The sequence below is a fragment of the Capricornis sumatraensis genome, chromosome 2 (assembly GCF_032405125.1).
Source record: "Capricornis sumatraensis isolate serow.1 chromosome 2, serow.2, whole genome shotgun sequence".
NCBI lineage: Eukaryota > Metazoa > Chordata > Mammalia > Artiodactyla > Bovidae > Capricornis > Capricornis sumatraensis.
In genome coordinates this window covers 144,523,296-144,550,841 of record NC_091070.1, presented here as the reverse complement: position 1 = coordinate 144,550,841, position 27,546 = coordinate 144,523,296, and the positions used below count along the sequence as shown (strand labels likewise).

The 27,546-nt window shown below is 38.1% G+C and overlaps 1 protein-coding gene across 1 annotated transcript in view; it reads right to left on the bottom strand.

The window, feature by feature from the left end:
• The window catches only part of FRRS1 (ferric chelate reductase 1), a 40,184-nt gene extending 14,837 nt beyond the window's left edge, over positions 1-25,347 (bottom strand). The window contains exons 1-7 of the mRNA XM_068966324.1: positions 25,152-25,347; positions 24,013-24,149; positions 22,646-22,740; positions 20,431-20,578; positions 16,999-17,181; positions 10,472-10,570; positions 8,916-9,063 (exon numbers count right to left, since the gene is read on the bottom strand). Coding sequence (XP_068822425.1) covers positions 8,916-9,063; positions 10,472-10,570; positions 16,999-17,181; positions 20,431-20,578; positions 22,646-22,740; positions 24,013-24,149; positions 25,152-25,347 — 1,006 coding nt within the window. The remainder of the gene's footprint in view (positions 1-8,915; positions 9,064-10,471; positions 10,571-16,998; positions 17,182-20,430; positions 20,579-22,645; positions 22,741-24,012; positions 24,150-25,151) is intronic.
• Positions 25,348-27,546: the final 2,199 nt, after the last annotated feature.

The following is a 27,546-nucleotide window of genomic DNA, read 5'->3' as shown; positions in this document are numbered from 1 at the left end:
AAAGCAGAAGAACCAGAGATCAAATTGCCAACATCTGCTGGATCATCAAAAAAGCAAGAGAGTTCCAGAAAAACATCTGTTTCTGCTTTATTGACTAGGCCAAAGCCTTTGACTGTGTGGATCACAATAAACTGTGGAAAATTCTGAGAGAGATGGGAATACCAGACCACCTAACCTGCCTCTTGAGAAACCTGTATGCAGGTCAGGAAGCAACAGTTAGAACTGGACATGGAACAACACACTGGTTCCAAACAGGAAAAGGAGTACATCAAGGCTGTATATTGTCACCCTGCTTATTTAACTTCTATGCAGAGTACATCATGATAAATGCTGGGCTGGAAGAAGCACAAGCTGGAATCCAGGTTTCAGGGAGAAATATCAATAACCTCAGATATGCAGATGATACCACCCTTATGGCAGAAAGTGAAGAGGAACTCAAAAGCCTCTTGATGAAAGTGAAAAAGAAGAGTGAAAAAGTTGGCTTAAAGCTCAACATTCAGAAAACAAAGATCATAGCATCTGGTCCCATCACTTCATGGGAAATAGATGGGGAAACAGTGGAAACAGTGTCAGACTTTATTTTTCTGGGATCCAAAATCACTGCAGATGGTGACTGCAGCCACGAAATTATAAGATGCTTACTCCTTGGAAGGAAAGTTATGACCAACCTAGATAGTATATTCAAAAGCAGAGACGTTACTTTGCCAACAAAGGTTCATCTAGTCAAGGCTATGGTTTTTCCAGTAGTCATGTATGGACGTGAGAGTTGGACTGTGAAGAAGGCTAAGTGCTGAATAATTGATGCTTTTGAACTATGGTGTTGGAGAAGACTCTTGAGAGTCCCTTGGACTGCAAGGAGATCCAACCAGTCCATTCTAAAGATCAGTCCTCGGTGTTCTTTGGAAGGAATGATGCTAAAGCTGAAACTCCAGTACTTTGGCCACCTCATACAATGAGTTGACTCGTTGGAAAAGACTCTGATGCTGGGAGGGATTGGAGGCAGGAGGAGAAGGGGACGACCAAGGATGAGATGGCTGGATGGCATCACCGACTCGATGGACGTGAGTCTGAGTGAACTCCAAGAGTTGGTGATGGACAGGGAGGCCTGGCGTGCTGCAATTCATGGGGTCGCAAAGAGTCCGACACATCTGAGCGACTGAAATGAACTGAACTGAACTGAATGTCGTTATTTGCACAAAACACAATGTTTTATCTAGAAAATCCAAGATATTCATTTGGAAAACTAGCTGGCTACTTTCAAGATAAGCATTCAAATATCAATAACTTTCCTAAATATAAACAGATTGAGAAAACGTTAGAAAAAAAATTCTACTCACAATAGTATGTAATAGAAATTTATTAAATGCCTAGGAACAAGGTAACAAAAATAAGTAAGCCCTATAGGAAAACATGAAGAAAACCTCAGGATCTGAATCAATGCAATTTCTCAATATATTCCTGGATAGGAAGACTCAAAGATGCTGATTATCCCACAAATTAATCTAAAATTTCAATTCCAGTCATAAACCCAATAAGATTTTTAATGAAACTTAACAAATCATTTCTAAACTTTATCTAGAAGAGCAGATACACAAAGAGTAGGCAAGAATTCCTGAAAAAAAAGAAGGCTAAGAGGGGAATCATGCTTTATCAAAACTTACAACCTATTATTCAAACAGTACAGTAATAGACAAATGAATCAATGGAAGAATAAATTAGAAATAATATGATTTACTGACAGATTTTAGTGTATGATAAACAGCCTTTAGATACAGTAGAGAAGAAATGGACTGTTCAAAAACTAGTGTTTGGACACCTGGTTATTCATTTGGTGAATACAATTATATCATGTCTTGTTATACCAGAGAAAATCAGAGATAAAGCAGAAAATGAGAAGTTTTTATAGTGAATACCTAGTGGCTAGTGTCAAGAAAAAGGAGACAATAGCTATCAGAAGTTACAAAAATGTCAAATAGAAGATAATGAAAAAAAACTATTGAAAATTACAAGGAAGGCTTTGAAGAATCTAAAAATATTGCATTAGTACAGTGGTAGTGATAAAAACTGGACCGCATTCTGCCTGAGAGTCAAGTTGGAAGAAAAGTGTTTTTAAACTGAAGTACCATGGAGCCATGGACTAACATGAACTTAACCTTCATTAAAGCAGAAATCCATATAATTTTGGTGTTCCATTGCATGGCTCCATTATAAATTTGGTGTTTTGCTTTAAGGGACATTGAGTTCATGTTTAGCACCATGATGGCTCAACGGTTAAGAATCTGCCTGCAGTGCAGGAGATGCAAGTTCAATCCCTGGGTCAGGAAGATCCCCTGGAGAAGGAAATGGCAACTCACTTGAGAATTCTTGCCTGGATAATCCCATGGACAGAGGAGCCTGGCGGTCCACAGTCCATAGGGTCACAAAGTGACAGACGCAACTGAGCACATGCATACAATGCTTTCACTTCACTTCCTACAGTGTTATTCCTAACTTGCCAAAATAACAGGTCACGTGATAATGGGGTCTCTACTTCATTAATTATCTAAGTTGGTAGATTTTCTAATTGTGAATAACTTATTCACGCAGATGAGTTCTGTCTTTCAGTTCAGACTCAGCATTTCACTTGATGGCTTATTTCACAATAAGACAAAGCTTTCTGGGGGTAAAATAGCAGTTGGAACAAGGTTTTAAATGGGTTTTACTAAATATGACAATGCTTTTAACTCTCAATTATCTTTTGTTTGCTTCTGACCCCTTTTCCTAGGTGATTTCTCCCATTGTGGGTCATTTCTCAAATTTTTCTCTTTTTTTAATAGAAATTTACTTATTTTAATTGGAGGCTAATTACTTTACAATATTGTATTGGCTTTGCCATACATCAACATGAATCCACCACGGGTGTACACGTGTTCCCCATCCTGAACCCCACTCCCACCTCCCTCCTCGTACCATCCCTCTGGGTCATCCCAGTGCCTTGTTTCTTTTCATTGATTCAGTTTGTAAATGTGTGCTGAAAAAAATCAGAATATATTTATATAAATAGAATAATTTATTTACAGAGAAGGTGTTTTTCCTCACTGGCATTGTATTATACGTTAATTCCATTTGTTAATACTGTGCAAAACAACCTTGTTTACAAGGGAATTGCATAAACATTTATACCATTTTGTTCACTGCATTTAGTAGACATGAATGTTTAATAGTCATGTAATCATCATGATTTGGTAACTTGGAGAATAGCTATGACAAACCTAGACGGGGTATTAAAAAGCAAAGACATCATTTGGCTGACAGGTCCATATAGTCAAAGCTATGGTTTGACTTAGCAACTGGACAACATGATGTAAAGAAATGTGACAATATTCAGGTATCTGCTTTCTGAAAGTTTCAAATTCTAATCTACAATCACTGTTGATACCCAGAGAGGAGAATTAAATTTCCTGTGAAAAGGTAAAAAAAATAAACAACTCAGCAGTTAGAAAAAGAACAGAAAGATAGCTATATGCCAGCTTAACACCAAATATAAGGATAACAAGAAAAAATAGTAGAAAATGAAAATCTGAAAACTTATCTGAAATCTGAAAACATTAAGCAATTTCATCTGTATATTAATATTGATCACTTTTGCTGAATCACTTTTGCATATTTAGATGAAGAAACTGGTTAATTTTTCTGTTTTTACTAATAACGTAGTATCCTTTGGAGCTTAGCATAGTCTGTAAAAATCATCAGAAGCTTCTGATTCAGCATCACATTCCCTCTGACCTTCAGTCTGCATTACTAAACAATGTCTCCTGAGCTTGTCAAATTTGCCCAGTATGACCTTGTTCTATTCATGTGTACATGGGTTACAGAGATATGATTGCCCTGAAAAATGGTTTCAGCCTCACTGTTTTTAAGCAGAGTGCAGCATATAAGTGATCCACATACATATGACCAACAACAAATGAACTGGAACAATGGACTGGTTCAAAAATGGGAAAGGAGAACATCAAGGCTGTATCTTGTCACCCTGCTTATTATTTTACTTATATGCAGAGTACATTATGTAAAATGCCAGGCTGGATGAATCACAAGCTGGAATCAAGATTGCCATCAGAAATATCAATGACCTCCGATATGCAGATGATACCACTCCAACGGCAGAAAGTAAAGAGGAACTAAAGAGCCTCTTGATAAGGATGAAAGAGGAGAGTGAAAAAGCTGGCTTAACATTCCTAACATTCAAAAAACCAAGATCATGGCATCTGCTCCCATCATTTCATGGCAAGCAGATATAGAAAAAGTGGAAAAAGTGATAGACTTTATTTTCTTGGACTCCAGATCACTGAGGATGGTGACTGCAGCCATGAAATTAAAAGATGCTTACCTGTTGGAAGGAAAGCTATGATAAAACTAGACAACATATTAAAAAGCAAAAACATCACTTAGCCAACAAAGGTCCACACAGTCAAAGCTATGGTTTTTTCAGTAGTAATGTATGGAGATGAGAGATGGACCATAAAGAAAGCTGAGCATCGAAGAACCGATGCTTTCGAATTGTGGTGTTGGAGAAGACTCCTGAGAGTCCCCTGACAGCATGAAGATCAACCAGTCAGTCCTGAAGAAAATCAACCCTAAATATTTATTGGAAGGACTGATGCTGAAGCTGAAGCTCCAATACTTTGTCCACTTGATGCAAAGAACTGACGTATTTGAAAAGACCCTGATGCTGGGAAAGATTGAGGGCAGGAGGAGAAGGGGATGACAGAGGATGAGATGGTTGGATGGCATCACTGACTCAATGGACATGAGTTTGCGCAAACTCCAGGAGATGCTGAAGGACAGGGAAGCCTGGCGTGCTGCAGTCCATGGGGTCTCAGAGTTGGACACAACTGAGGTCCTAAACAACAACAAAAATAATGAAAGCAACAATGACCTATGGGGCAACTGTATTTTGTTCTCCAATACAAAGGAACTAAAAAATGAAATCCCTGAATTGATAATGTCCAGGTTGACATGTTTTGTTTTGCAGTTTTGTTTGGTTGCTTTGCACTCTACCAGTTAAAAAGAGAAATGTCTGTGATTTATGTATATGTTTGTTAATAAACATATTCATTGTACTGTTGTACATTGTGAACACTATTAAAATAGAAATTTTTAGTGAGATAAAATAAATCCAAATAGAAAGTTCTAACATTGTTTTCTGTATCCCTGGACTATCTTACAATATGTACACCTTCATTGGAAGAACACTGTCCTAAAGCACTAAGTTATCAAACCACGGTATACAGAACAATCACCTGAAATGCTTGTTAAAATGCAGATTCCAAGCATAAACAACAGAGATTCAGTGAGTCTGGGATGGAGCTCAGGAATGTGCATTTCAGCAGTCATTCCAGGTGGTTTTGAAGCAGGTTATTTGATCCTCACACTTTGGAAAATACCACAAAACATGATAGAGACTCTCCCTACCATGCCATGACCATAGCAACACCAGCAGAAGAGGGAGATAAAACAATCCTCTATTCTGCACATGTATCATCCATGAACTCGGTTTTTCCAGGAAAATACTAATTAATTAAAATACTGTTTCTATCAGAAAATGCATTCTAATTTCTACAATGCTGGACTAAGAAGAAACAGTTGTCATCACCATACACCCAAAAACACACATAACTTATAGTACAATGGAATTCACCTATTTAAATGTACCTGCTTCCCTGGTGGCTCAGAGATTAAAGCATCTGCCTGCAATGCAGGAGACCTGGGTTCGATCCCTGGGTCAGGAAGATCCCCTGGAGAAGGAAATGGCAACCCACCCCAGTATTCTTGCCTGGAGAATCCCATGGATAGAGGAGCCTGGTAGGCTATAGTCCATGGGGTCACAAAGAGTCAGACACACCTGAGCGACTTCGCTTGTGTATGCCATCTGTCACTTGTGTGGTACATGTGTACAATGGAATATTACTCAGCCATAAAAAGGAATGCATGTGAGTCAGTTCTAATGAGGTGAATGAATTTAGAGCCTATTATACAGAGTGAAGTAAGTCAGAAAGAGAAAAACATACATCATATATTAATGCATATGTGTGAAATCTAGAAAGATGGTGCTGCTGAATCTATTTGCAGAGCAACAGTGGAGATGCAGACATAGAGAACAGACTTATGGACACAGGGGATGCAGGGAGGAAGGAGAGGGTGGGACAAATGGAGAGAGTAGCAGGGAAACATATACACTACAATATGTAAAATAGCCAGTGAGAATTAGTTGTATGACTCAGGAAGTTCAAAATGGTGCTCTCTGACTACCTAAAGGGGTGGGAGGTGGGAGGAAGATTCAAGAGGAAGGGGAAATATGTATACCTATGACTGATTCATGCTGATGTATGGCAGAAACCAACACAATATTGTAAAGCAATTATTCTTCAATTACAAATAAAGAAATTTTTAAAAATAAATGATACTTTTTCTTTTAAAGTATGAATTTTTTAAAAATGCAAACTGTTAAATCTTCTAGCAATTTAAGGCATCCATTCAAGTTGATAGTCAGTTTTGGAGTACCTATGACATTCTGGGCACCAAAGGAAGTAGCTGGATATGAGGGAAAGGCCACAGCATTTGTAATTGGAATCAACTTGGGTTTAACTTCTGAGTCTGCTACTTGTGTGATTTTGAACAAATCGCTTCACCTTTCTAGGCTCTAGTTCTGTTATCTCTACAAACGGGCAATATAATATCTAGTCATAAGATCTCTGTGAGGGCTTCCCTGGTGGCTCAGTGGTAAAGAATCCACCTGCCAATGCAGGCTTCAATCCCAGATTTCACATGCTGCAGGGCAATTAAGCCTGGGCACCACAACTATTGAGCCTGTGCTCTAGAGCCCAGGACCACAACTACTGAGCCCTTGCACTGCAGCTACTGAAGCCTTCACACCCTTGAGCCCATGCTCTGCAACCCGAGAAGATACCCCAGTGAGAACCCTGCACACCACAAAGGGAGAGTAGCCCCCACTCATCACAGCTGGAGAAAAGCCCACGCAGCAAGGAAGACCCAGCACAGTCAGCAAATAAATAAACAAAAATTAAAATAACACAGAAACCTTAAAAGAAAGTTTTAATAAATTGTATTTCTTAAACTGTATAGTTAAAAAAAAAACTTCTGTAAGAAATAACGAGATACATACAATTTATTGTAAGTGACAGCTGCGGATAACAATAATACAATTACCTGCACTTTAGTAATATGTTTTAAAATGCAAATATTTGAGTTTTTCCTCATTAAAAATTCATTTCCTACATTTCCCATGTTAGAAGGTATTGAACACTGAGGCTGTGAGCTCAAAGAGTTTAGGTTCATATTCCAACTCCACTGTTTACTTGTCTGGGCAAATGACCTAACCTCTTGAAGCCTGTCTCTTTCCAGGTAAAACAGGAATAATAATAATAATGCATATCTTGTGTAGGTTTCTATGAAGAGAAAATGAAAACCTTAATGGTAGTGCTAAGCCAACAACTGGCCTCATTAAGTACTAGGTAATTTTACCCATTATTATCATTTAACCAAAGTTATTTTCAAGCTACATTTGCTATTGTTGGTGCAAGTAAGAATACACGATTTGCCTAAGACAACCAAACATATCACCCACAACTAAACCTGCAAATGTTCCTAAATTTTCTCTAACACTGAGTAGATATTTCATCCTGCTTTAAAACCTTTTGAACCTCTACTTTACCTATAGTATAAAGTCTAAACAACATGATAGAATATAAACTACTATATACAAAACAGATAATTAACAAGGTCCAACTGTATAGCACAGGGAACTATATTTAATATCTTATAATAAACTATAGTGGAAAGAATCTAAAAAAGAATATATTTTTTTCAGAAATACATGTATAGTTTCAAATATATATCTGAATCACTTTGCTGTACACTAGAAACTAACACAACACTGTAAATCAACTGTACTTCAATTAAAAATAAATAACCACATGATAGACTATGCAAGCAAGGCTTTTCACAATTTTGCCCACACCACATTTCTGTTCCTCCTCCTCTTTTACCCCCATTCTTCCATTCTATGCGCTCAGTGCCTCACCACTTTCAGAGTAGGCCATATGTTCCAAGTTTGGGGATATTAAGTTTGGGAGATGAGTCACTAACTACAACATTACCTTGGCATTTCCTGCAATTCTTCAGAATATCATTAGCTAAGACCTTAAACAAAATCTATTTATTCTTTTTAATGTGTTTCAATACCTACCAGGGCTGTATTAAAGATGAACTAAACATTCAAACTCATAAAACTTCCTTGAGCTATACCTGGCATCAGACTGACTTAGAAGGCTGTGAGACAGGAAACACAGTACACCTGCAGGGCACCAAGAGGCATCCTTTTTCAAAGGGAGTTCCTGTAGAAGCTTACTCAGCTGTTAAGGAGTTATTTCCTTTACCCCTCTCTTCCACCCTGGAGAAAGCTCATGTCCAAGGAGATGAGATTCATATTGGACAGGTCATCCACAAGAGCCAATATCTCCTGCAAAAACCCCACATAGTCCTGCCTTTAGGGTCCCTCCAAGGAAACTGCCAAAGTCACTATATCCAAGGAAGCTCAAAGATCCAGCTGTTGATCAGGTATTTATAGTTTTTCCTGGTCCAAATGCAGTTTACCAGCCAGAAATCACTTTTATTGTGTTGCCTTATAACATAGTTGACACTACCTTTACCTAGTTTCCAGGGAAACAAAGCTAGAAGGTCAACTGAAGTCAAACTGTCAGGCAAAGATGGAAACGAGTTTGATAACTCTTTATCCACAAATGCATATCTCAAAAAAAGAGCAATTACCATAGTCTCTCCAAATAAAAGAGGGAAAGGAAAAAAAAAAATGAGAGACAAACCTTAAAAAGATAGTTTTTTATCAATATACTTACCATCAGCAGCTGCACCATCTGCTATAAATATGTAGTAGCTTGCATTTAGATCAAATCTATTCTTAACCCCAGGAAGGGTAATGTTTCTTCTGAAAGAACACTGCATAACACCATCCGCCAACCTCCAAGCCATGTCCTCAAGAGGATCCTGCAAACACATACAATGGGTCTTCTCAGCATATTCCAAATATTTGCTAAAAATAAGATGTGATCAAAATCCTGGACCTGTTCAATTTCCTTTCTCTAAGATCCTCTGTGCATGTTTTGTCTGCAGTGTCATTGTTTTTCCACTTCCTCTTTGAAGAGTACAAGAAACACATTCTCCCAGTATTTGTGTTTATCCCACTTGGCAAAAATAGTATTTTTACTACCGAGGCTAGAAACTTTGGCAGATGCACTAACTCCATCTGGCCCCTAATATACAGTCAACAACACTAAAGAAATACTTAGCAAGTAATACACTGGTACCCAAAATGCAACTTGTGAGAAGCTGTAACCTCACAAGAAAGCTATGCAGAGAACATGTCACTAGGTGGTAGCTACTGCCCCTTCGGAATTCATTTGCTTGTCAATTGCCGTGTCAAAATGACACTTCTCTACCAGAAATAGGCCACATGTGGCACAGATGTCAACATCGGGCACTTGAGACAATTGCCCAAGGCACTGAACCAGCACCTACCATATATCCACCTCTTTCTCATCAGTCAAGAAATTCTGTGTCACTAATGATCCTAAAGCTGAAACTCCAGTACTTTGGCCACCTCATGCCAAGAGCTGACTCATTGGAAAAGACTCTGATGCTGGGAGGGATTGGGGGCAGGAGGAGAAGGGGACGACAGAGGATGAGATGGCTGGATGGCATCACTGACTCGATGAACGTGAGTCTGAGTGAACTCCGGGAGTTGGTAATGGACAGGGAGGCCTGGCATGCTGCGATTCATGGGGTCGCAAAGAGTCGGACACGACTGAGCGACTGAACTGAACTGAACTGAACTGAACTGAACAAACCTCTTAAAAATCTGTCTACAAGCTTTTTTGACCTTCTTAACAAATGATAAAATATTTTTAACAGATGCAATAGAAAAGAATTTAAGTGAAACAAACAAGAATTCATTTTTTACTAAAAAAGAAAACTTTCCTATGCTTTCTAAAGCATAGAAAAGGGGTATGGTAACTGTAGTTTACATTACTGGACTGTATACTGGAAATCTGCTAAGAGAGTAGATTTCAGCTGTTCTCATCACAAAAAAAGAAAAAGGTAACTGAGGCAATGGATATATTGTTTAGCCTGATTTTAGCAATCATTTCACTATGGAGAGGGGTATAAAAACATCATGCTATACACCTTAAATACAAACAATTTACACATATATATAATAAAATGCAACAATGTATCTCCCAGACTGTAAGATAGGAACTCTGCTACCAGAACCCTGTTTGGTCTTTGCTGCTAGCTGCAGGTTTGGAAGCTATTTTGCACCACAGCCATGGCACTGTCAGCCATATAGCCAGAAGACGGACCAACAGGAGGACAGTTCCAGAATCTTCATACCTACCCCAGAATCCATTATAGGGTGACTTCGCCCTGTCAAATGGGAAGGTTGTATGTGGACAATCTGATCTTCAAGAATACACATATAAGCATCATCATCACCCTGAAAAACAATGACAAATGAAAAAAAGGTCAAGGGAATTTCAACAAGGGAGCATTCTTTGTCAGTTGAATTCTTATCTTTCCTTTAATCTCCAATATTCCTAAAAATTAAATCTTACTTAAAGTGATTATCAGACAGCAGACTGCATCCTTAAAGTGCATTTAAGTTATGGTACAAATGAATGACAGGGCTTCTCTCGTGGTTCAGTGGTTAAGGAATCCACCTCCCAATGCAGGAGACGTGGATCCAATCTCTGGGTTGGGAAGATCCCCTGGAGAATGAAATAGTAACCCACTCCAGTATTCTTGCCTGGAGAATCTCATGGACAAGGAGACTGGTGGGCTACAGTGCATGGGGTCACAAAGAGTTGGACATGACTTAGCAATAAACACCACTACCACCACCAAAAATATAATATGGATTTTAAGTTCTTGTGTATAGTTTTGGTTCTTTCATCTATTCTAAATTGTTCTCCATAAACTATCTAACAAGGTCTTTAATCAGCTTTTGTCACTAAATTCCTTAAACAAGACCCAAGACTAACAAGGTATAATTAAAGTCTTGTTAAAAATACCAATAAGATTTTCTAACATTTGTAAAATTTACAAAAAATTTTAAATTTCTTGTAAAAAGTTCCAGTTTTTACATACAAGTACATAATATTAGCAAAGCAGTTCCCTGTTACACATCTTCTACTCAAATCAGAATTGGTGCAACCCAAGAAATTTGGAGTTGTCATAATTTAAATCACTACACACTATGGCACACAGACCAACTTTAGCCTGATGCCTGTTCTTGTACAGGCCACAAGCTGAGGATGGTGTTTACATATCTAAATGGTTTTTTAAGAATGATATTTCATGATAAGTGAAAATACATTAAATCCAAATTTCAGTGCCTATAAATAAATTTTGACTGGAACACAGCCACACATACTAATTTACAGCAGTCTGTGGCTGCTTTAGCACTATAAAAGAGCTGAGTAACTACAAAGAGACCGTGCGGCCCACAGATTCTGAAGTCATTCCTACCTAACCTTCTGCAGAAAAAGTTGGCTGATCTCTGATTTAAACAAACAATGTGTATTTTCTAGAATGTTTATCATCAATGAAACAATAGAATTTTCTTGTTATTTCAACCAAAATTTAATACAGCAAAATGGTTGATTTTGAGGCAAACTGAGGGTAAGTCAACTAAGTCATTAAGGCAAACCTCTCAAATACTGGTGAGGAGATGAGGATGAAGGAGAGGTAACTCTCGGTTTTCATGGCTCTACAGTGAGGGGAAGAGAAGGTGTTATGACAACCTTATGCTCTAGGCAGCTGTAGAAACCCCAAATTTGGAGCATGGTAGAACACACATGAGAAGTTCCAACCAAACCCCATAATTAGACAGAACCTCCTACCCCTGTTTGCTCCTCTCAGTTCCAGCATTTAGAATGCACTCTATAAGAAAATATCAAGTGAGAGAAACAAAGATGACAACATAGTACTTATGATCAAAGACTCTGTTTTAATAGAGGAGACAATTAAAATAGTATGTGAAATATGATAAAATAGAGATTTGAACAAAGTGCTATAGAAAGACAAATTAGGTAGGGTCAAAGGATTGAAAAAGGCTTATCAGAAAAGATAGCATTAACCATGCTTCAGAGAATAAAAAAATACACGCAGATAAGGTAGAGCTGCAATTAAGGGAAAGGGAACTTCTAGGACCAAAGATATAGAAATATAAAAAGTATATGGAAACTTCAGGAAACAGGTAACACAAAGCTAAAACATATACAGGACAAGGCCAGAAATACCAACAAGGACTTTGAAAAGTTTTGAAAATATGTTAAAGAAAACAATATTTTCCTGTAACTACTAAAGATTCACCAATGCTTTGGGGGCTAGGATTGAGGTTACTTCAAATGTGGTCTAAAATCATAACCTGAATCTACTGTAAAAATTGTGGGACATTCTACAAAACAACCAGCCAGAAAAAAAATCAAGAAAAAAGGTAGGGCAGACATTCTAAAGAAAAGGAGATTAAAGAGATATAACAATTAAATGTACTGAGAGATAACTGATTAGTCTGGATTAGAGATTTTATATATATATATGTATACATGACTTTATTGGGACAATTAGGGAAATTTGAATATACATTATACTGAATAAAATTACTATATATTTGATGGTGATATTATGATAATTGTAGGAGAATATCCTTCTTTGGAGATACATGCTGAAAAGGAAACATAAAATGTCATGATAGTAAATTAATTTTCAAATAGTGCAGGGAAAAAAATGTGTGTTAATATACAGTGAAAAAGTTAATCTACACACACACACACACACACACGCACACACACACAGGGAAAGAGAGAGAGAGTGACAAATGCAGGTGAAGGGTTTACTGGTGTTCATTATACTAGTCTCTAAACTTTCACATAGGTTTAAAACTTTTCAAAACAAAAAGTTACGGTGGGTAAAACAACCTGAGAGGCGAGTAAAAGAGAGGAATCTAAGTCAAAAGTTTTCTTGAACACCAGAGAAGATGGTGGCAGCAGTGAATGAGATGATCAGCCCATAAATTTCCCAGACAGTATCTGAAAAGAAGCAAGAGATCAATAACAGTAGTTACTTTTTTACTATTGTTGTTGATCACCAAGAATGTGAAACACAAAAGGATGTTAGAAGGGTAGATAATAAATTCAGTTTGTAGATGATGGCCTGTGTTGTCCAGAACACTCATCTGGAAGTAACCACCCAGAAGCTGGAATTTTCAAACTGGACACACAAGAGAGGGAGCACCCAGCACTGGGAGCATTCTGGAATTTGAGTGTTAAGAAATTACGTACAGAATAAGACAATACTGCGCAAGGGAGAACAGAGAACAGCAGCTAATACAGTGTGTATACTTGAATGCTTTATCTCAGAGAACAAAAAAAAAAATCTAAGATGAGGGAGACGTGTATATTCTGAATTTCAGTTAAAATTCAGATATTAGCAAATTCTGTTAGAAAAAATTTGGAAAGTTGTACTTTCAATTTTAGTAATGAGGTCTAATAGCAAAACAGAACTGCTATCATTAATGTACAAACCAAATTGAAAAAAGGTATAATTTAGCATATCTAATCAGTATTCATAACATCAGATACTTTTGGTATTTGAACTTATATGACATACTGATAAGAAATCGCAGGTCATAAAAATATCCTAAGAATTTAAAATTAATCAAAAATAGAAACAACCACTTTACAAATATTTTTGGTGATGATTTATTTCCCCCAATTTAGGCAAACAGGTGTACAGACGATTTTAATCATCAAATAGGCTTGCTCCATAAATTAACTGCACCTGTATAATTAAGTCTTTTTATAAACATGTTTGATGAGTACTATACTAGAAACATAAGATTTCTAAGTAAGATAAATATATCTTGAATTAGAGGTAAACATTTTTGTGTCATCTATGCCTACAACTTAGAACAGAATTAATTGTTCTACTTGTAGGCTCCTCATCACAACACTCTCTGTAACAATAGTGTCTTTTCCTCTGGCTGACAGATTTTATGTGACCAGAAAAGGAAACATGTTAGTGTACTACTGCAGGGAGTTTCGGAGAAGGCCATGGCACCCCACTCCAGTACTCCTGCCTGGAAAATCCCATGGACAGAGGGGCCTGGTAGGCTGCAGTCCATGGGGTCACTACGAGTCGGACATGACTGTGCGACTTCACTTTCACTTTTCACTTTCATGCATTGGAGAAGGCAATGGCAACCCACTCCAGTGTTCTTGCCTGGACAATCCCAGGGATGGGGGAGCCTGGTGGGCTGCCGTCTATGGGGTCACACAGAGTCGGACACGACTGAAGTGACTTAGCAGTAGCAGCAGCAGGGAGTTTGTCTAGAATTCTTTTATTTAAGTGACTAGAATACATATCCAAATGTGTACTCTACCTTACACATGCACCTTAATAAACCTACACTTATTCCAACAAGGCTATCATTGTTAACCCCTGCTGGACTCATCTTCAGCGTTTCCTTCATAGCCAGTTCCATTCACATAACAGGCACTATCACCATCTTTCCTTATAGCTTTACAGTCACATTTATTTTTAACCCAGCCTCCTCATGCACCATATGAATAAGGTTCATTTTTGCCAAAATTGAGGACAAAAGGATATGCTGTACATATAATGGTAATCACAAAAAGAAAAATGGGGAAAATGTTTTGAACAATTGCAAAATCATTTGATAAAGTATAAAATTTCCCATAAAAGCAACTTTAAAAGGGAAAGAGTCACAATTTTTTAATGGTATTTTTAGAAGCCTATTAAATATCTTCTATCTCATAGGTTTAAGGTACAACCTGTATTGAATGAAAGAAGATAATGAGTGCATTGTGAAACTACATTTTAAAATATACAGGTCATATCACATATTGCAATGTCATCCACCCCCAAAAAAGTCACACCTGGCTCCCTGAAATATTTGCAGCCAGCATAACAAGGATTACTGCAATTAGCATGCACTTTGAAGGAAAATATTTGTTCTTCTATCACAGAATCTCAGAGTTCCTTTTCTTTCTTAAAAAAATAATGATTTCCTTAAAAAGTGATGTTTAAAACCTAACAGGAAGAAAACTCTCAAGACTCCTTGCAAAAAAAAAAAAAAAGACTCCTTGCATTTGTTAATATGGAAATCAGAGTTCCTTTTCTTTTTTAAAAAATAATGATTTCCTTAAAAAGTGATGTTAAGTTTAAAACCTAACAGGAACATCTAGGTTGTTTCCATGTCCTGGCTATTATAAACAGTGCTGCGATGAACATTTCAGCAGATGAATGGATAAGAAAGCTTTGGTACATGTACACAATGGAGTATTACTCAGCCGTTAAAAAGAATTCATTTGAATCAGTTCTGATGAGATGGATGAAACTGGAGCCGATTATACAGAGTGAAGTAAGCCAGAAAGAAAAACACCAATACAGTATACTAACACATATATATGGAATTTAGAAAGATGGCAATGACGACCCTGTATGCAAGACAGGAAAAAAGACACGGCTGTGTATAACGGACTTTTGGACTCAGAGGGAGAGGGAGAGGGTGGGATGATTTGGGAGAATGGCATTCTATCATGTATACTATCATGTAAGAATTGAATCGCCAGTCTATGTCTGACGCAGGATACAGCATGCTTGGGGCTGGTGCATGGGGATGACCCACAGAGATGTTATGGGGAGGGAGGTGGGAGGGGGTTTCATGTTTGGGAACACATGTAAGAATTAAAGATTTTAAAATTTAATAAAAAAAAAAAAATTAAAAAAAAAATAAATAAAAAAAAAATAAATAAAAATAAAATCTCAAAAAAAAAAAAAAAAAAATAAAAGCATATGACCTAACAATCCCACTACTGGGCACATACTCTGAGAAAACTATAATTGAAAAAGACACAAGTACCCCAATGTTCATTCCTCACTACTTATAATAGCCAGGACATGAATGTCTCTTGACAGATGAATGGATAAATTAGTTGTGGTACATATATACAATGGAATATTACCCACCAAAAGAAAGATTTTTGAGTCATTCGAAGTGAGGTGGATGATTTTAGAGCCTGTTTTACAGAGTGAAGTAAGTCAGAAAGGGGAAAAAAAAAAAAAAAAAAAAAAAAAAAAAAAAAAAAACCTAACAGGAAGAAAACTCTCAAGAAAAGACTCCTTGCATTTGTTAATGTGGAAATGAGAGGCTTTCGCCATTTGTAGCCAACCCCCTCCACAGTCAGCTCTGCTGGAACAGGATAGACACATGTCCTGGCCTTTATAGCCTTCTTCCTCTCCTGGGAAATCAGAATGCTAGTGTAGGACTCTGTTCTTCCACACCACAGCACAAGGCTGCCACCTACAGAATCTCTTAATCCGTTCAGCACTATCCAAGGAGAGTGGGACATTTTGTAGACCCAGTAAAGAAACCATTTATGCCTGGAGACACTAGGTTTAATTCCCTGTTGGGGAAATGTGCCATGACCATCAAAATGGGGACAACAAGAGCAGCAATCCAGGCTGTAGTCACTTGAGGAAACTAGGAGTTGAAGAGCATCACAAACAACATGAGACTTTATGAAGAGCAACTTTTTCTTAACTGCACTTCCTGCTTTATCGCAGAGACAGAGGTAGACAGATAAAGTGGCAAATCCGCTGGAAACAAAATGCTTTTGCTGACTCTCCTCAGGACAGCCTTGTCCTTAGAGATATTAATATGGAATGGCTCAACTCAACGCTGCTTAACTGAGAATCCAAGTTAGTTTCTCTGCCCTCCCTTCCCATTCCTCCCTAAAGTGTGAGAATCTGACCCTGGAACAAATGCTAAACTGCTGTTGATTATCACTCACTCCAGTGACTCTCCTTTCACCACCACTGATGTAAGTGAGAGGTACAAACCATCCATCGGTCATGCGAAAATGCGAAGGATAAATAGCCTTTACTGGGACCGCTCATTTCAACCATCACTGATTGGTCATCTCGTGTGAAGGACAAGAAGACACAGGCACGCTCCTTCTCTGGGTCACAGTTCAAAGGACTCCTGATACAGAACTTCTTGTTCCCACAGTCTGAAGCACTGAACTAGAAAAATGACAGGGGGGGAAAGACTCTTAATTATCAAACAGGCAATTCATCTCCAATGACAGAAGAGCTGCTACCTTGAAGTATGGGTTTTAACAAGAATATATTTTCATAATAAGGATTCAAACAAGGGGAAAAAGACCACATCCCAAATCAAAAATTATCAAAGCAGTAGTTAGGTTATAAACTTTTAAATTTAATTAATATTAATTAAAATTTGGAAGACACAACATTAATTGGACTATAATCACACATGAGTATTAAGATCCCTTTAATACAGAGAATACTTCACATTAATTATGTCTGGAGCAAAGTTTCGAGTAAACTTTGAGAAATTCCCTAGGGAATATTTAAGTCCACATTGACATTCTTGCCTAAAGGATATCCTCTAGCTTTCAGAGATGGACTTTTTAAAACTAAACAAACAAACCATTAGCAAGTTTTTATATTTAGATCCTGGACTCTGCCTCTAGAATTCAAGTTCAGTTTGACATTAAAATAATGTAAGAAAAAAATGGTTACTCCCATATATACCACCGCTCCAATAATAATAATAACAATTTAGTGGAGAAGAAGCAAATCAATCTATGACGATTTAATCCAGAGCTTCTTGGTATTGCAAATAAGAAAGACTATTGAAAAATGTCAGCTCTACAATTTGACAGAGCAAACAAGCAGTCATACTGAGTTAGAATGAGGTGTGACACCACATTTCAGAAGAGAGCTAAACATGAGTTTAAGTAACTAGATTTAATGGGAACTGTACAGAAAAACTCTCCTCTCTTCTACTCTAGCAATATTTCTGGCCACCAAACAGCTGTGGGCATTTTCCACAATAAGCAATTCTGCAATTCTCTGATGACATAACTTAGTGTACTACAGTTCAACTCTACTCTGACACTATCTGCCTGAAATTGGTGTCAGATCCCACAGGCTGAGGGTTCAGTCCCACAAGACTGCACCCACTTCAGATGCCCATCACAGATGCCAATCACAAGCCCCAGGTTGCCACCTGGACTTCTGAATTGTTGGCCATAAACTGGAGGTTCCCAGCACCTCCTCCTTGAGTTAGGTAATTTATAAAGATGTCTCACAGAACTTGGGAAAATAGTTAACTTACTACATTACCAGTATATTATAAAAGGATAACAACCCACAAATGGCCAGATGGAAGAGATGTGTAGAGTAAAGCATGCAGGAAGGGGCAGGTGCAGAGCTTCCATGATCCCTCAGAGGCACCAGCCTCCCCGCACCTCCATGTGGTCAGCAACCCAGAAACTCTCCGAAACCTACACTTTTGGAACTTTTATGGAGGCTCCATCATGTGGGATGGAGAAGAAAATGGTAACCCACTCCAGTATTCTTGCCTGGAGAATCTCATGGACAGAGGAGCCTGACAGGCTACAGTCCATGGGGTCACAAGAGTCGGACATAACTTAGCGACTAAACCACCACCACTATCATGTGGGATGAAGGATTATTAGCTCAGTTTTCAGCCTCTCTCCCTTCTCTAGAGAATGGGGTCAGTGGGGTGAAAGCAGCAAGCTTCTAATCATGAATCAGTGTTTTGGGGGACCAGCCCCCATATAGGAGTCCACCAAGAGTCACCTAGAACAAAAGATACCCCATCATTCAGGAAATTCCAAAGGATTTAGCAGCTCTGTATCAGGAACTAGGGTCAAAAGCCAACTATTAACAGAAACCAAGCAGAGGCCTATATATACATATAATTTTTGTTTATTATTTCACAGGAACTTAAAGAGAAAGTATAGTAGAGTGGAGAATAAGCCACTAGAAGCCTGGAAACATGGGTTTAGTTTGTCTCTGTTCTCTCCTTTATTCCACCGTTCCATTGTGTTTGCTAAAGAATTTATCTCTCAGGGTCTCCTCTAGCTCTCTACAAGTGCCAACATCCTGTGATTCTGAATGAATCTCTCCATAATTGGAGATTATAAACTTGGTACAGAGATACAATAAAAAATCTCCAACAAGAACTAATGCCTTTTTATATGAATATAAGAAAAGATAACAATCGTTTTTTAGATTGTTAATAGATTCCTCCTGGGAAGCTCAGATCCAGACTGACTGGGAATGCCCTAAAGCAACTTTAAAATAAATAAACATTGAGACTAAACAAATTGAGAATTACTGCAAACAACAAATCGAATTGTTTGGTCAAACAAAAGTTCATAATAATGTAATCAAATGGCTCATCACATATTGCATAATGTGGAAAAGAAGGTAAATAAAACAAGACACTATATAGGAGCATAGGAGATTTAGCCTTCCCTATGAGAAAAAAGAGCTATAAAGAGACAAGAAAGCGGAAGGAAGAGAAAAAATGAACTGGTATTTACTAAATACCTATTAAGTACAAATCAATCAGAAATCTTATATTCATTCTACTCGGTTCTAACAGTAATATATGATTCTATAAGAACTATATATTATTATTTCTCATTTATTGGTGAAGAAACTGAGACTTTAAGATTTAAATAATTTGTCCAAACTCAAACAGAAATTAGACGAATCAGAATTCAGGCCCAAATTCGTTCTTCTGACTGTAATAACCTTCCTTAAGACATTTTTTGTTATAGTCACTTCTGAATTGAGAAGTCTAATTCATCAGAATTGCTTTCAGTAAAGCCTTTCCAATGTTTGTAACATGAATAACCCTTTCCAAGATGTGTTTTTTTAACTGTACTTCTTTTGAATCAGAGGGCCTAAATAGAATTCTAGATGATGAGCTTGCAAGAGTTCAACCTGTAGAATTCTGCAGTACTCATTGGCCTTAGTTGACATAAGAGTAAAGAATTTTGTCACCATGTCAAGATTCTACCCCCACACTCCTCCCAGTTTAGCTGAAACCTAAATTTAGCTTCAGCTTTAAACTCCCTCTTCAGGTTTGCTATTTGGCTGTAGTTTAAAAAAGAAATTAAACCCTGCTGCTTTAGATTTACTTTCAAATGAAAGCATATCCGCTGCTAGTATAGACTACATGTAGTATAGACTACATGTGTCACAACCACACCTTGAACATATAGGGTCCTGCACTCCTCTTATTCTAACCTATAAGTCATAAAGTTGCAGTGAAGACTCCCTCCTGATTTCCTGACAGGCATTCAAAAACCTGCTACCATAACCCAGGACAGCTACTCCTTTACAAACATCCTCAAGCACAGAACCACAATTTCTAAGGAAGCTGTTCCTTTAGATTGCATTTGATGAAACTATAAAAACTCTACTTACTGATCTTGTTAAATGGGAGACTGAAGGTACCGTTGGTATTGGTGCTATTGTAGCTTCAGGTGTTGTAAAAGGAAGTACGTTTGGTTGTGAAATTATAGGACCAGGAATCTTCACCCAGTAGATTTTGTACTTCTCAACAACTGTGGCTCTGAAATGCAGTACCAGCGAGCTTAGAAAGAACCATGATTGTGGCTCATCATAAAGCGAACAAGAACAAAAAAAGATAACTAACTAGGGACATACAACCTAATACAGGTATTTCCTGGATATATTGAGGGTTCAGTTCCAGACAACCACAACAAAGCACATATTATGATAAAGTGAGTCACAGAATTGTGGGCTTTCCAAATGCATATAAAAGTTGTGTTTACACTACACTGTAGTCTATTAAGTGTGCAATAGCACTATATCTAAAAAACAATATCTACATCTTAATTTTAAAATTGTTTTATTTGCTAAGTTGTGTCTCACTCTTTTGCGACCCAATGGACTCTAACCCACCAGGCTCCTCTGTCCATGGGATCTCCTAGACAAGAATTCTGGAATGGGTTGCCATTTCCTTCTGCAGGGAATCTTCCTGACCCAGGTACCAAACTCGTATCTCCTGCATTGGCAGGCAGATTCTTTACCACTGAACCACCAGGGAAGCCCAATTTTAAAATACCTTCTTGCTAAAAAAATGCTAACCATCATCAAAGACGTCAGCAAATTATGGTAGCAACATCAATGATCACTGACCACTGATCAATGATCAATGATCACCATAACAAACATAATATTGATGGAAAAGCTTGAAATGTTATGATAATTAACAAAATGTGGCACAGAGACACAAATTGAGCAAATGTGTTGGAAAAATGGCTCCCATAGACTCATTTAATGCAGGGCTGCCACAAACCAATTTGTACAAAACAATCTGTGAAGTCAAATAAAGCAAAGTGCATTAAAACAACAATGCCTAAACTACCTGCCTGACAGAATTTTGTAGGAGGCAAATCTCTAATGACACTCTTCAACCTCATTGCTAAATGAACTTTGACTGTTCTCTCTCTCTTGTCTTCTCTGTTCTTTTGGCGTATTCACAGCAGCTATGAATGCCAGACCCAGGGACTGAAGTACACAGACTTCTACTCCTGACATATACATGACATACTACTACTACACTTTTCAGAGTGGTCATTAAAATTATTCCAAAGGCATGTGTAATAAGCAGCTTATGGAGAAGGCAATGGCACCCCACTCCAGTGCTCTTGCCTGGAAAGTCCCATGGACAGAGGGGCCTGATAGGCTGCAACCCATGGGGTCGCTAAGAGTCGGACACGATTGAGCGACTTCACTTTCACTTTTCACTTTCATGCTTTGGAGAAGGAAATGGCAACCCACTCCAGTGTTCTTGTCTGGAGAATCCCAGGGACGGGGGAGCCTGGTGGCCTGCCGTCTATGGGGTCGCACAGAGTCGGACACGGCTGAAGGGACTTAGCAGCAGCAATAAGTAGCTTAAGAGAGAAACTATACAGAGGCTGCACAAGCAACCATCAGCTCTTACTGGGGTCAAATATCCTTTTTCACATTCCACTCAACACACAGGTGTACGTAGATCAATGTACAAAGTGTACACTGTGTACGAAGTGAAGCAGAAAATAGAGATAGGGTAGGAGAGCAATTCTCCCCTTAAATGACATTCATGGCATCCCCCTTTATGACATTCCATTTCCTCACTGCATGTAAGATTAAGAGAGAAGTACTGTTCTAATTCTACTGAATTTCATAATTCTGAGGAACACACAAGATCTTACTTTTCTGACAATCTAATCTGCAAGTAGCAACCATGGAAAGAAAAGTCATTCAAATTTCAGGACTGCTTTTTTTCATATTCTCATACTAATACAGGAACAAAACTTTAAAAAGTATTCATCCATACACTATACAGACTCAGGTTATTAACTGATGGCTCTTACTAGTTTGAAGGCACTACCATTCTTCATTCACTCAACAAATGTCCATTAAGTGTCTATTAGGTCCTCAGTCCTGTGCTAGGTACTCAGTATATACTGCTGGAAAAAACAAATAAAACACCACTTACATCAGTAAACTGGTGTCGTTTCTATACCAAACCTCTGACATACTGGTAAATGTTCAGTAGTTATAAAAAAATGATGCAGTCTCTCATTATGTCAATTATACTAGTTATAGAGTTGCAAATTCTTCTACTCACAGGAAGATTATGTGATTTGGGGCACTGCTTGGAGCATCCCAATAGACCTTGATTTCTGTTTTCTTTGATGGACTTCTATGACTTACAGCTGATCCCTGAAAGAAAATGGAAAAGAACTACCATTCAGTTATTCAATAGCTCAATATAGCTGGAACTACAACCATTTATCACTGTACAACCCTGGTACTCTGTTAAACATAAGGACTCGGGTGCTCAATAAATACATGTTGATTGGTTGACACCAAATTAGTAGCTGGCCCTAGAGTCAGCTGAAATGTAAGAACTGAAGAGAGTTACAAATATTGGGTGTGTTGATGCTGTATACAGTCTGCTCATTATTTCATTTATGTGGGGCTTTCCTGGTGGCTTAGTGGTAAAGAATCTGCCTACAACGCAGGAGACCTGGGTTCGGTCCCTGGGTCGGGAAGATCCCCTGAAGGAGGACATGGCAACCCACTCCAGTACTCTTGCCTAGAGAATCCCATGGACAGAGGACCCTGGCAGGCTGCAGCCCATAGGGTTGCACAGAGTAGGACATGACTGAAGTAAGTGACTAAGCAGCAGCAGAAGCATTATTTCATTTATACTGTAAGCTTCTGGTTCTCTATTAATATATACAAACAGAATGCAGAATATTCATCAAAAGAAAAAATTCCTGCCTCCAAATATGTAGTATTATCTTTTAGTAATTCCTTTCTCTTGAACAATCTTGTTTCCCACTTTCATTTATCTGGATATTCATCCTTTGAAGGCTAGCTTAGATAAGCTCTTTCAAAATGCACTCACTCAATTCCCTCCAGTCAGTGTGGCATTTCTGCCATGCTTCTTACCCACCCTGTGTATGGTTCTAATCTGAGCCATCATACTATTCTACTAATGCGTCTGTCCTATATCCATTTGTTCTGCTTATGTGTCATACAGCACGTGTCCATATGCTTTGCTTATGGGTAAGGCTCTGAACTCATCAAATAACAAATCTTGTTCATCACTATATCCCTTGCAGGAAAGTTCCTGGTATAGTAAATGTTCATTTAATTAATTAATTAATTACAAAAGTCAGACCTCTGTTTCACTCTAGAGCTCTATCTTCAATATCAACATCCTTCAAAATTCAGTACAGTAAGAAACAATATTTTGATAAAATATCAAAAGCTATAAACTCTTAAAACTATGAGCCTTACCTTTTCTAGGATGTTGATGTATAAAAATATATTGCCAGTAGAAAAATTAGGTGGAAACTTTGCTCATTGTGACTCTATTCAGACGTTTACAATACATAGGTAATGTCATCGTTTATCTTGCAAACACCACTCCAGTGAAAAGACCCATGGAAACTGATAGAAATCAGTTTCAAATGAAACACAAACCTGTACATCTTCACAAGTCAGAAGCTGTGACACGTGACTGTCAATCAATGTGAAGGAGCCAACAGGAGGGCCACTCAAATTCTCAGCGTCACGTGTTTCTAAGAGAAAGCCTTTAAATGGTGGCCCTGACAAAGTAACTGAGAAACAAATTAAAAGGTAAGTTAAGAGTTTAGCAACATCCCCCAAAAAGACGGTTAGAGGAAACATGTCACAAAATCAGGTGCACACATACAAAACTACTCTAGGAGAGAAAACAGTAGAAGTCATCTCATAGTCAAAGAAATTCTAAACCATGTTGCACAGGACATTATTCCATGAGGTGTAATAGTTATTCCACAGGGAAGACAAGGTTGGTTATGGTCAGAGTGTGGTTCACGGGGCCAAAGTAGCTTGAAAAATGCTGATTAAAAGTACACTTGTGTCTTGATTGCAGATCCCTCAGGGTTTTAACAACCTACTGTATCCTATAAAGCTCTAAGAAATAGAATCCATGTAATGCATAGAGTGTTCTAAATTTATTTTTTCCATAAACTCTTTTTGTTAGAAAATATCTATTAATATTTTGCATTTCTAATGTTACAGAAAATAGAGTTTGTAAAATGCTATTATAGATACATCCTTAAGTTTCAGCCTACTTTGTGCCAGAAGAATTAGGGAAACATATGAAATTATACAATATTAAGTAGGATAAGGGTTTAATACCTTAAGCCAGATAAAATAAGCTTTATTTTCCTCTTCTACTGAGTAAATAGTACTGTTAATGAAGATATATTAAATAATGACAAAAATATTTTAAAATCTATTCTGCGGAATTCCCTGGAGGTCCAGCGGTTAGCATTCAGCACTTTCACTGCAGCTCTGGGTTCAGTTCCTGGTTGGTGAACTAAGACCCTGCAAGCTTCGTAGTGTGGTCAAAAAAAAAAAAGCCTAGTCTGAATGGATAGTAAATATACTGCTTATGTAATATAGTCATCAGTAGTAGTTAAACACAAAAATGAGAAGTGTAAGATCATGGTATCTAATGAAAGCAGATGAACAGATTAAATGAAACTATATCAATCCAACAGTAATAAAGATTCAATGTACAGTAAAAGAAAAGGCAAAATGAAAAATGCAAACTGTTAATACCAGCACAATACCTTTGATTTGATCTCCTGGCCTGAATGTCACCTGACTCACTGAAATGTGGTGAACAGGATGATACTGTGGGGTATGACCATGCTCAGGAATCATTCCACGGCATGACTTTGTTACTTTTCCGCTGGGATAATTAGCCACAAAACTAACATGCAACAGAAGGATGAAGGCACTGACGGTAAATCCAGGAGCTGTCATCTTAAAAAGAAGATTAAAAGTACATTATTTTCAAAGGTAACTAAAATACAAGAGCTTTCATATCACAGGACAGTAAGTTCTAGACAACTATTTGCTTTCAGTAATCATTTAACCACATTCTCAAAAGTATGTAATATAAAGAATGGGATGTATGAAGCTTGACCTGGATTTGAATCTCAGCTTTTCTAATTACTAACTGTGAAACTTAAGGTCAATCACTTAAGCCTCCTTTCTTACCTGAAATATACGGAAATGAAAACTCTCGTTTCAAAACTATTTTAATAAAATCTATAATAGATACAACCAAAAGTCTGAAAAGGAAGATAATAAATGTTAGCTTTCATTAGCATGATCGGGAAATAATAAAATAATCCTATAAAAGCAAAAGGTTTTGCTCCATTTCATACTAGAAAATTTTAACAATAAAGAACTGTTTCTTCTGAATTTAAATATCATAATCTGAATAAATCTTTGATATGAAATCTCCTAACTTCCCATTAAGCTACTCATAATGGGAATTTTATTTGTAGCACTGAAAACTGAGGATAACAACCAATTGCAAGAGACAGTATTTCTATTACCTATCCCTCAAATGGGCTTCCCTTGTGAGTCAGTGGGAAAGAATCCACCTGCCAATGCAGGAGACTCAGGTTCAGTCCCTGGATTGGGAAGATCTCCTGGAGAAGGAAATGGCAACCCACTCCAGTATTCTTGCTTGGTAAATTCCATAGATAGAGATGCCTGGCAGGCTACAGTCCATGGGGTCACAAAAGAGCAGTAAACAGCTTAGATACTAAACAATAGTCCAGATACTTCTGAATTGTTAGCCAACGAAATTTTCTTCTCTCATCCAATTTATCTGCCTCTTACCACCTGCTTAACAGAAAACCAGTCCCGTCCTTGTCTAGTCCACATCAACCACTCACTTTGTGCATACATTCAGAACCTGCAAATCCCAGTATTTAATAAGACTAGAGGTAGACAGGGGGGCTTCTCTGGTAGCCCAGCTGGTAAAGAATCCACCTGCAATGCAGGAGACCCTGTTCGATTCCTGGGTCAGGAAGATCCCCTGGAGAAGGGATAGGCTACCCACTCCAGTATTCTTAGGCTTCCCTGGATGTTTCAGTCAGTAAAGAAACCACCTGTAATGTGGGAGACCTGGGTTCGATCCCTGGATTGGGAAAATCCCCTAGAGGAGGGCATGGCAACCCACTCTAGTATTCTTACCTGCAGAATCCCCATGGACAAAGGAGCCTGGCAGACTGCAGTCCATGGGATCCCAGTGAGTCAGACATGACTGAGCGACTAAGCACAGCACAACACAACAGAGGTAAATGGGTAGGAAATGTTATAGGGCAGCCAAGTGCACAGAGTAGACAGGCTACAGATGAAAAGCGCTCAAGACACAGTGCATTCTCCATAGAAATGGGAGCTTTCTATACGGTAACTTTGGTCATAAAATAAAAACTCCCTTACAATCACTGGAACAAATTCTCTTTTATAATCACGTAAATTACAACCACATGCTGGACCAGAGCTAAACTACAGAAATTCCTACTAGACACAAGAAATTGTGTTGGAGCTACACTCTTTAACTGGCCCTACATGTTACACCAGTGGCAACCAACTAGGTAGCTTGGCAACCAATTCTATACCCCTATCTTTTATCATACACTGAAGCTAGGTAGAATTATTCTCATTTGAAGATAAGCTAAAAGGACAAATGAACCAATCAAAAGCTTCTGAAAAATTCTGTATCATAAGAGAAGTATATACCTAGACCACATATTAAAAAGCAGAGACCCCTCTTTGCCCACAAAGGTCCAAATAGTCAAAGCCATGGTTTTTCCCATAGGCATGCACAGATGTGAGAGCTGGACCATAAAGAAGGCTGAGTGCTGAAGAATTTATGCTTTCGAATTGTGGCACTGGAGAAGACACTTGAGAGCTCCTTGGACCGCAAGGAGAGCAAACCAGTCAATCTTAAAGAAAATCATCCCTGAATATTCACTGCAAGGACTGATGCTGAAGCTCCAATACTTCGGCCACCTGATGTGACAAGCTGACTCACTGGAAAAGACCCTGATGCTGGGAAAGATTGAAGCCAAAAGGGGAAGGGGACAGCAAAGTATGAGATGGTTAGGTAGCATCACTGACTCAATGGATATGAATTTGAGAAAACTCCGGGAGATAATGAAG